Source organism: Phoxinus phoxinus (genome assembly GCF_949152265.1).
Source record: "Phoxinus phoxinus genome assembly, chromosome: 17".
Lineage (NCBI taxonomy): Eukaryota > Metazoa > Chordata > Actinopteri > Cypriniformes > Leuciscidae > Phoxinus > Phoxinus phoxinus.
In genome coordinates, this window is record NC_136892.1 from 15,475,915 (window position 1) to 15,486,906 (window position 10,992).

General features: G+C 35.9%; 2 protein-coding genes across 2 annotated transcripts; both read right to left on the reverse strand.

The window, feature by feature from the left end:
- Window positions 1-66: 66 nt before the first annotated feature.
- Window positions 67-3,481, reverse strand: hbegfb (heparin-binding EGF-like growth factor b). Its single transcript, XM_079587205.1, has 6 exons — window positions 3,309-3,481; window positions 2,735-2,953; window positions 2,097-2,286; window positions 1,572-1,727; window positions 1,388-1,476; window positions 67-964 (listed from the first exon to the last, which is right to left on the reverse strand). Exons 1-5 carry the CDS (start codon window positions 3,337-3,339, stop codon window positions 1,407-1,409), a joined length of 666 nt encoding a protein of 221 aa, XP_079443331.1. The 5' UTR covers window positions 3,340-3,481; the 3' UTR covers window positions 67-964; window positions 1,388-1,406.
- A 605-nt stretch (window positions 3,482-4,086) lies between these two features.
- On the reverse strand, window positions 4,087-10,460 carry hnrnph1l (heterogeneous nuclear ribonucleoprotein H1, like). Its single transcript, XM_079585410.1, has 11 exons — window positions 10,332-10,460; window positions 9,746-9,854; window positions 9,508-9,663; window positions 8,956-9,099; window positions 8,391-8,529; window positions 5,686-5,867; window positions 5,484-5,593; window positions 5,242-5,377; window positions 5,055-5,138; window positions 4,748-4,846; window positions 4,087-4,662 (listed from the first exon to the last, which is right to left on the reverse strand). Exons 2-11 carry the CDS (start codon window positions 9,828-9,830, stop codon window positions 4,574-4,576), a joined length of 1,224 nt encoding a protein of 407 aa, XP_079441536.1. The 5' UTR covers window positions 9,831-9,854; window positions 10,332-10,460; the 3' UTR covers window positions 4,087-4,573.
- Between the last annotated feature and the right edge of the window lie 532 nt (window positions 10,461-10,992).

Sequence of the window (10,992 nt, forward strand, 5' to 3'; positions counted from 1 at the left end):
GCTGCCAGACCTGCATCTTTTCCCGTTTTCAATATAAACACTAAAAACATGATCACAGACTCACAATGTGACAATTGTTTATTAAAGTCAAACAACAGTAATATCATTGATGGAAAATGTTTGGTTATCATTGCTTGAAATTAGTAAATTAAATTGTGTTATTTTGTTACACACAGTACTTCAAAAATGCTTTGATTAAAATTCTCGATTTTATTTTACTTAATTTAAGCTACACTTTCTCAATAATACATATAAAAGACCTACAAAGCCCTGCCTCTGACAATCCTCCATTTTTAGAGCTCTGTAAATCTGCTTTTCACAGTTTAGCTGTAATATTATTGAAATAATATTACATATTATTTAAAAATATATATTAAAATAATATTGGGGGGGGGGGGGGGGGTCTTCCATATGTGATTGTAATGTCTGCTGCAACTTCAGTCCTATTAGAACATTATTTGATTGTATCTATCGATAATAAATATTCATACAATAAAAACACATTTATAAAACTTACAGTGCATTCAGTACACAAAATCGTTACGTATCAAAATAAATATATTATAAATAAATAATTACAAATGCTTTGTGGCGTTTCTAACAGTACTATAGATTCAGAATGATGGGATAAACCAGAAACACCCATTTTAAAAATAAATAAATAATAAGCAACGGAAAAAAAAGCAACTTGATTGAAGTTGCGATACATTCAGTTAAGTCCTCTCTGTATGTTCTCCAGGTGGAAGAACATTGTTCTGTATAAGGAAGCAGTGTTCAAAACGTCCTTCATGTCAATGTAGACAGCCACCATAATTGCAGGACATCACGTATGTAGGATCCATTTGAAAGGAGAGAAAGAATTTTTGAAAAGATAACCACTGGAAAAATGTAGAAATTATGCCCTTTCTCCTCGGCCATAATGCTATCTATCCATGGGTCACGTGTTGTTTTGACTTTCTTCATCCTGTAAAACAATCAATATTATAAAAAAATATTATATAAAGAAATATAATGTGTGTATATATATTCATATATATATATATATATATATATATATATATATATATATATATATATATATATATATATATATATATATATATTTACACATATATAAATATATATAAAGTGCTGTCCAATCGATTAATCGCATATATATATGTGTGTGTGTGTGTGTATATACATATATATATATATATATACACACACACACGCGCGCACACACATATGTATATAATATATATAAATACAATAATATAAATACACACATATATTACATAAACACAACCTTTTACGTTAGATGCGAATAATCGATTTGCCAGCACTAATATATTATTATATTTAACAAATAATAGAGAAATTTGAGCATTCATTGAGAACTATTTACCTTTCTTTCCTTATCACTACTATATTGACATTGCCTCAAGCTTGACCTTTTCTTCACTTTCTACATCATCGTCATCTTTTTTGTGGTACCTGTAAGAACAGAATGCTGAATATCTTAGGAAATTTGTAAAACATTAACAGTTTAATGATTGAGAATAATACAAAACTGGTTCATTGTAACATACCTTAGCGCCAGCAGAATAGCAATGATTGCGAGACACACGAGGGACAGAACCACTGCTACGACAGCTAGAGCTGTGGTCCTGCTGTAACGCTGTTCCACCTTCGCTACAGACAGGGTGAATAAATGACATCTCTCCCCCGAGTAACCTGGATCACATCTGTAAGAAAGATCATTCGAAAGTTCAAACCAGAGCAACTGGAGAGAGATCAGTTCATTTAGATTCAGTTCCTATTCTATAAAAGCAATAATTCTGTTGTCTATTATTGTTCTACTCTTCTCTAATTCTGTTCTATTCTGATCTACTGTTGAAACTATTGTGTCATTGATGATATTGTTGGTTTTGGTTTCTTATGATTAACTACATGTCTTTTAATATTTCCTCATTTGTAAGGTGCTTTGGATAAAAGTGTCTGCTATATTAATACATGTAAATGTCAAACCTTTGCTAAACAACTATCAGGAGGAACGACAATTTTTTTTATCAACAAAAGGTGGGAAAAGATCCAACGCTCTGCATGAAACTCACACACAAGAATGGATGTGCAGCTCCCTCAGATGCTGACACACTCCATGAATGCAAAAATCTTTGTATTCCCCGAGGCAGGGGTTCTTCTTTCTCCCCTTGCCTTTTCCTTTGCCCCTCTTTTTTCCTTTTCTTGTCTTCTTGTCAGTTGTGGGCATCACTGACGGATGTTTGGGTTTGGTGGAAAATGCCACTGTTGAGCAAGAAAGGACAGTGATGTCAGTCCGTGATGATCTAATATCTAATAACAGGTCTTACACACTCATTGAATAAAAACATGTACTTGCATTTCCTGCAGAAGTACGTAACACAACACTTAATTTTATTTTAGATAATTTGTTAATATAATTTAACAGAAGTGCCCATCCTATTGTCATTCCAAAATCCACCTTTTTATTGATTTATTTTTGAGTACTTATGGTGTAAAATGGTTATTTATTGAAATTCATAAGATTGTGATATAAGCTTTTGGGCATTTAAAACATATCAGTTGACCAGTGCTGGCAAATCGATTAATCACATCTCACATAAAAGTTTGTGTTATATATATATATATATATATTCATCGTGATTAATCAATTTGGCAGCACCAACTTTAAAAGAAAAACTACATTCAGTGAAAAGAAAAGAAGCAACTCTACCTCTTGGTACGTTAAGGTCATAATCTCCAGAGAGATAATCATCCTCATAATTATCATCATCTTCTTCATCATCATCATGATACACATTTGTCTCATTGTGGACCTGGTGGCCTGTTGTATTCGTTTTCTGTAGAGTGTGAAAGAGGTTGACCACTGTTGTTCTGGGTTTGCCACTCTCATACCTGTCCACAGAGGCGCCACTGCACACCTTAAGTAAAACTGGAACAGAACAAGACACTTTTTATACATCTAAAACACATATTTTGTGTATATTAGTATATACAGTAAATACGTAGAAGATAAACACAATGGCAATAAAGCTGATGGTGATTACAGATACGTGTAAATAAATCACGGAATAAGTATAGGGAACAAAATGTAATGTGTCCAAAGTGTTCAGAATAACACTGAAGCAAGACATGATTATTTCTAAAGTACATTTTTTTTTTTTTTTTAAAAGCACTCGTACTCCTATAACACCATGTAACAAGTGGCACATATTGGGCAGGTCCGCATGCAAGTTATAAAAGCAAATTTATATTTAACTTTTTTTTTTTTTTTTTTTTACACTTACCGAGAAAGATCACAACTCGAATCTTATCCATATTCCTTTTAAATACAATCCGAGATATTGGAAGATCAGAAGTTGGTCTCACTGAACCTCCGTGCCTTACAGCACCGACCGCGATCTGCACGCAAATGCGCGTGCTGGGGACTGGGTCAAAAGGCTCGAGCAGCGGGCTGGGAACAAGAGCACGAGCGCGCGCCATTGGTTATATAGTCCGTCGACGACACACGTACATTTCACATTTATGAATCACTCCCCAGCCACACCTAATCAATCACCAGCACAAAAAGTCAACGCCAATATTTAGATAGATTGATTCATTATTTGACAAGTCGATAATTTGAGAAGATACTTGTGTCACTGATGTTTTATTGTTTAGTTAGGAGTTAATAATAAATCAATTTTTATATGGTAACTATTTAGTTGCTAGGTGAAGATGGTTGACCCACTGTCATGTTCCAAAAACCATATTACAGTATTTCATTAAACTGAAAATGTTCCAGGGAACCAAGATAGATTAATAATTGTAAAATATTTGGTCAAGATGCTTCAAAAAGTTTATTAAATTATTTTAATTATCATCAGTGGAATCACTGGCACCACCTTGTGCTCTAAAATAATCTTACAAAATGCAGACATAAATCATATCAGATTCAAACCCTTTTATAGTCATGAGGTGCCTAAAAAAAACCTGTCAAAATCTACTTATTTGGTTAGTCTTTAAAATAAACAGTTTATTGTTGGACCTTTAAGAAAAAATAATGTGCATGAAGCAGAGACAATACATTTGTGAATGTTTATTTACCATACATATGAGAAGTCAAAGACAGACCAATAGATGCAATTGCGACATCTACAATAATGAAAATTAAAATATTCATGTTGTGTAGTAGCCAGACAAGAAAAGAAAAACATTTTCCAGTTTAAAAAAAAAATCAATTTCAACAAAGTTCTTTCCGCATTATAAAAAGTGGAGTTGCAGCACCTCATGCCATGCGAGGCTGGTGTTCTACAGTCTCTGAAGTGAACCATATGTATGGAGGATATTTACAAGCATTACTGGACAATCGCCACGGCTTGAGCTCAACAGCTGACCCTTCAACTCAGGAATTGCAGGAAATATAATACTGATTCCAACGTTGAGGTTCAGAGTGCAGGTGGGCAAGGAGTGAATCGGATTCTTCCCATAGTCGTCATCACAAAGAACAGAAAACAGACGGCCTCAGCAGAATCGAGACAAACCGACACTAAAATATATTCTTTAGGTGCATCTACATGCCCCAGCCTCCTCCCATGCCATTCATGCCGACTGAGCCACGGCTGCCGCCATAATAACTGTTGTTCATTCCACCCTGGCTATCTGTTGAGGTACAGGAATACACATGTGAGAACCAAGTAAGTGTATTATTGTTTAATGTATAGTTTTGCACAAAGTTAAAACGCACTGTAGTCATTGTAGCCTCCCATGCTAGACTGGTTGCTGTACCCTCCAGTGTAGCCTCCACTCATCTGCTGCCCTCCATGCCCATAAGACGACTGGTTTCCTAGAAAGAACAAATATTACACTGTTATACAAATTTAATAAGCACTAGTTAAGGTTCAGCCTCAGGTCAGCTGCTTCATCTGTACAACCATTAAAATAGTTTAGAAATAGAGAAGATATGACTGTTGCATGCTGTTCTGCTATGATATTAATATCATAGCAAGATGCCCTTTATACAACAAGCTAGAGTAGTTGAACTAATAACTTACCCATTCCGCTCATCATCTGCCCTCCGTAGCTCCCATTACTGCCTCCTGCTGTTGAGTTTAAGAATAACTCCACATAACGGTGTTCTGAAAACAAAGAGATTTAAACAAAGACATTTAAGATTTGAATATAAAATTCCCACATTTAACATCAATAACACAAAAACAAGTCAGAATACACCCAACTTACGCATGTTTGCTTTGTCCTTTGACATTGCAGCTACTGCATCTTCATGTGTCGCAAATTCCACATCAGCCTCACCGGTTACACGCCCATCTGGACCAACCTCAATGTGCACACGCACCGGGTTCAGAGGAGAGAAAAACTGCACAGAAAAAGTGTATTTAACACCCAATTATTATACAATTACAAATTAATGTAATTCGCATATAAAGTCATAAGATCAAGCAAATCAAACAGTGGCAACTTACATTGTAGATGTCAGGTTCTGTTGCCCTGTAAGGGAGTCCCCTCATATGAACACAATGACCCGTGGTACTCTGAAAATTACCACCATCACCATAACGTCCATCTGACGATCCTATTAAAAAATAAAACACACAAGCATATTCAAACCAAGAACGTGCTAAAGCACAAAAATGTGGCACGATCTTCTAAAGAAGCTGGTCTCACCTCCACCGTATCCTCCACGTCGCACCCGGTCAAAGGATCCCCCGCGACTCATGCCATTGTAGCCCCGGCCTCCTCCACTGGGTCGGTCGTAAGGCCCAGGTCTCTGCATGCCCATGCCTTTACGCGGGGGCTCGTAATTGGTCCGCACTTCAGCTCGGCTGCTCTTAAAGATCTCAATATACCTACAAACATACAGATGAGCACTAAGGTGCAATGCATGAACTCATCACAAAACACTCCTGTTCAGGAGTTAAATGGACTGCAAAAAACAAACAAAAAAAACAAACAAGTGGACCTTCACCTGCTCAACATGTATAATATCCATGCATTTGAGAGCTCAATAACAAGTATTCTTGATACCATCCATTTCACAGAATTGTCTCCACTTCTAAATTCATAAAATAACATTAAGGCCTTTTTATTTTATATATATACATTTTTGAATATACCCAGTGCTGGGTAGTAACAGTTTATGTTATCAGATTTAAAATAAATAAATACTTGATTTGATAACTACTTAGTATTTACAAAATGGCAGTCAATTATTTTTTTTCTTTTAAATTTTCCTTTCTAAAACTGCTGATTTTTTTGTCTATAAATATTTTGACTGAAATATTTCAGTTTTATGGTATTGCATGAGTCAAAGCAATTTAAAAATATATATTTGTTATTTTGATGGTTTAATTTTTACCTTTTCATCAACTTACAAACCCTCTGCAGTTCCTTCACAAACTCCAGTTTGGAAAACTGACGTAATGTTTAATGCACTTTATGTTGTTGATAAATTCTAAACGATTTTTTTTGTTCTCTTTGAAAATGTATATCACTATAGTACAGGATAACCCTATTCAAGTCAATGTAATATAAATATGGAAGCGAATTTTTTTTTTAAGAATTAGAGACATTTCATCTTACAATTCTAAGCTTCGGGCTGCACAATAAATATCATTTTAGCATCGATATCACGATGTGCGAATCAGGGAGAGTCACATTGCAGGATGTGCGTGATTCTCGGATTAACTGCAAAGTTTAACTATCACAGAGTGATGTTAACGTTTTATATTCATTTATTACATGGCTTGGTTAAATTCTAATGTAGAATGCGTTCTGTCATTTCTAGATAACAGACCGCTGCTAAGTATAACACACCGTTGCCATGAAAAACAGAGCATTGCCATGGACAAGAAAGCAATACAATCATTTTTAAATCAATAAACTCCTTTTTAAATCAATATTTTTGTGTCAAATTATTGATTTATTTGGTAGGTAGCCATGTAATAAATAAGCGGGATAATGTATAGTGAGGCGGTTGTTATAGCGAATACAACCCCTTCAGGCTGATTCAAGACCCCTCCGCGAACCGATCAGCCTGTCGGTGTTGTATTCGCTATAACAACTGCCTCGCTATACATTATCCCTTACATAGCATACATGCAAAATGATGTCAAAATGCCCATCTCTGTGAGTATCCTCATAAACAGTCACTTATGGCTTACGTGAATGTTAATAATTGAGAAAGAAAAGGGATGCGTGTCAATAGGATCTGTTCTTTCGGACTTAGAGACAGCAGCCTAATATTCCTGCTGCTGTCGGTGTTGTTAATCAAACAACAAAATACAAAGAGAAAATCACTTTTGTAGCTTTAACAAAGAATAATTATATTTAATTTACACAGTGAAGACTATGAAGTGTTATTTTACATTTGATTATTCAATTTCTGTACCTGAAAACGGTTAAGACTTACCTGAAAAACAGAGAGCACTGCTTATTTAAGTTGTATCTTTGTTCTATGTATCTATGTTTTTTTCAATTTGTTATTTGCTATGCAGATTGACTGCCCTACAAAAAAAGGATCACCAAATCATTCTAGAATGATTCATTCTTTCCAAATAGAGGTGAAGTCATCTGGTGAATTTGTTTTAAAAATATATTGCAGAAAAACTTTTAATATTGTGCAGCCCTTTCTAAGTTTATATCTCACAATTCTGAGTTTATACTTTGCAACTTTGACACAGAATTGTGTGATATAAAAAGAAAGATTGCAATTAACTTTATTTATTTTTTATTCTCTGGCAGAAGCAAGCTTTAGTAGATGAGTTAGGTAAAAAAGTAATCTAAAAGTAATGAAAAGGTAGAAAAACCTAAAATGTGTAAAGTCACCGATCACGTTACACGTAATTTGAATTCAGTAATGGACTACAATTTGTAAGTAATCTACCCAGCACTGACTATACTTATAATACTTTTCTGTATCCCAAAATTGCAGAATTCTAAGTATTAAACGACGTTAAATGTTGCTGTGCCGTTCATGCATTAAACTAACGCTTACTTCAGCATGACAGTAAATAGAGTCCCATTACAGGATCCAGTCTAAAATGGTATTCAAACTGGCTGCTGCAAGGCACACGCTTGTATGCTAAAGAATTAGAAAATCCCATGATGCTCAAGTGCACCATTGCTACACACTAAATATGCATTCAGCCTTTTTGAATCCAGACATTTTCTTTCGACATTGATGACTTCTCACAAATAAACACATAAGAAAACAAAACAGTAGGACTCCATCAAGGCCCTGCGAGCCCTCTGGTAAAGACGTTTGCATGTCTGGCGTGTGTAAGTTCATGTTGCATACCACTTTGAAAGTTTACTGTAGTAGGTGTTTACCACATGAAAAACAGCTTAACCATCCAACCATCCATCCCCACCTGTGCCCTATTCTTTCCTTGTGTTTCTTTAGAGCCTTTTCAGCTATATCCTGTGAAGCAAACTGCACGAAGGCCTCCCCCGTACTCCTCCCCTGGAAGTCCACCGGCAATGTTATCCCATTTGGCACGATTTCCAACCCTTCAACCCAAGGACAGATAACCCCAACGGGGACATATTAAATAAATCCACATGCCCATTTACAAGTGTTGCTTTGTTCTTTTCTTGAATTAAAATAAAAAAACATAAAACAAAAAGGCATATTGCAATGAATCCTAGTGGGAGAGTTCCAGCACTTGGGAACATGGCCTACAAGAAGGCAAGCGTTCCACTAACTTGGCTTAGACTTGATAAAGTGGCCATCCCAAGAGTTGGTAGTTAAAAAGGTAATAACCCTAATGTGGCAGAATAATTTGGAACAACAATGCTGGATTAACTAACGAATCAATGTACCAAATTATTCTAGCAACCATGGGAATGGTCAAATTCACCTCAATGAGGACTACGCTTGGCCATTACTTCTCCCGATGACTATGTGAAGGGCTGCAGGAAAGAGTTTGAATATACCTGAGAAAAACTGCACAATCTCTTCCTTGCTACATCCAAAAGGAAGGCCGCGCAATCTGACCAGTCCATCTCCCTCCGTTTCTGGACAGTTCGGACCAGTGTGCTTCATAACCCAGTCCATTTCCACATTGTTTGATTTGAATACTGAGAAAAAGAGCATAAAGAGGACAATTAGAAACCACCTTTCAAAAGTCTGGGGTCAACTATATAGTAGGAACAGTAAATTTGTTAAATATTACAGTTTAAAAACAACTATTTTTAATTATAATTTCTGTGATGGCAAAGCTGAATTTATCATCAGCATTACTCCAGTCTTCAGTGTCAAATGATAAACAAAAGACATTTTCATAAACACACAATATCAGTTGCAGTCTGACGTTTTTTTTCACCCCCTTTTGCTTGCCAGGATATTATCGGCCCTGATCATCAGTAGTTTTAAAGTAAAAAAATGAATTGCTAATTGGTATTAGCTGTAACATTGGCGCATCCCTAGTACAGGCCCAAACTTTTGAATGATAGCGTACACAATTCTACAGACTCAGAATTTCATACCTTCCACATATCGATGCCCCATTGATTCTCTGTCTTTTTTGACTGCCATTTTCAGGTCTTCCTCTGACTCCAGCTCCACAAATGCTTCTCCACTCGGTCTGCCTTCTCTTGTGTATGTGAAATGAATGGCTGTTCCATTGTTGGCAATTTTGCAGCCTGAAAACAAAAGTTTTAACTTTGTGTTGACTTTTAAGTATTATTCATTATGAGGACCAGTACGAAGACTCCACCTTCTTACCTGAAAAAAACCGGGAAACTTCTTCTACAGAGCACGACCAAGGCAAACCTCGAACACGGACGACAAATCCTTCATCATCAGCCATGATAACAATGAATGCGTTTTTAAGCTAGAGAAAAACAGAGATTAGTAAACAATGGAAAGAAAAACGTTTACTGCTCAAGCATTACTAATGAAGAAAACAAATAGTTATAAAACACTAGTCTGTGACTGAGATGCAACAGAAACTTCAAGCACACGGGCTATTTATAGCCTTTATAATAGTGGTGTCCACAAGTTACAACACTACAAGCTTTAGCGGAAGCTGGCTCGGGAATAGCTTTAAATATGTTACATCATTATAATAACAGACTGCTAGTGATTACAATGGAAAAAAACAGAATCTACCGACTCTCTTGTGAAGACGCATTAGGACAGATAAACGGCTAACGTAGTAGCGAAACAAAGAGCGCACGTAGGCCTTCAAAGGCCGGCAGCTTCACATCAAACACTCCATTAACGCAAACAGGAATTAAGCCTGTAACAACGGTTAAACCGTGCGTTGTGAACTAGATTTTTCTGAAAAATAAAATAATGGAACTGATACCTTGGTATAATTGATATTTTCTCTGCTCAGCGTGGTCACGTTTAAACGTTTCTCTGATTCTCATTCAACGCAGGTTCATTACAACTTCCGGTGAGTGTCCACGCCCACTTCCGCATTCGGAACCAACGTGTTGCTTCTAGTTGCTAAACCTGGAATTTATTTTGGTTAAATATTATTGTTGTTAGGTTATTACTACTACGTATATGTTTTTATATTTGTGGGCTAAAAGTTTCACACTTTGGGCGAAAACACAGATACCCGGTATGCAGGAAAATGAAAATATTGGAGGATGCGGGCATCGATCCCGCTACCTCTCGCATGCTAAGCGAGCGCTCTACCATCTGAGCTAATCCCCCTACAACACACTTGGTTTCGGTGCTACTAAAAAAAATCCACACACTATGATCTATGATCAGTTTTTTATACATTTTAAAGAAAATACAATGTTTGTGATTAGTAAATAAATGACTAGGCAAACCAAAACAACAGAGCAACGTTACGTTCTGAATAAATGTATCTGAATAAATACATTTTATTTTATTCATTTCACTTCCTGTAAGGATCAGCCAGTCAAAATAAAAGCTATTTTTTTTTTTTTCGAAGGCGCCTCTCATGTCAAATTCATATTTTTTTGGTTGACAATATACATTTGTTTTTCTTC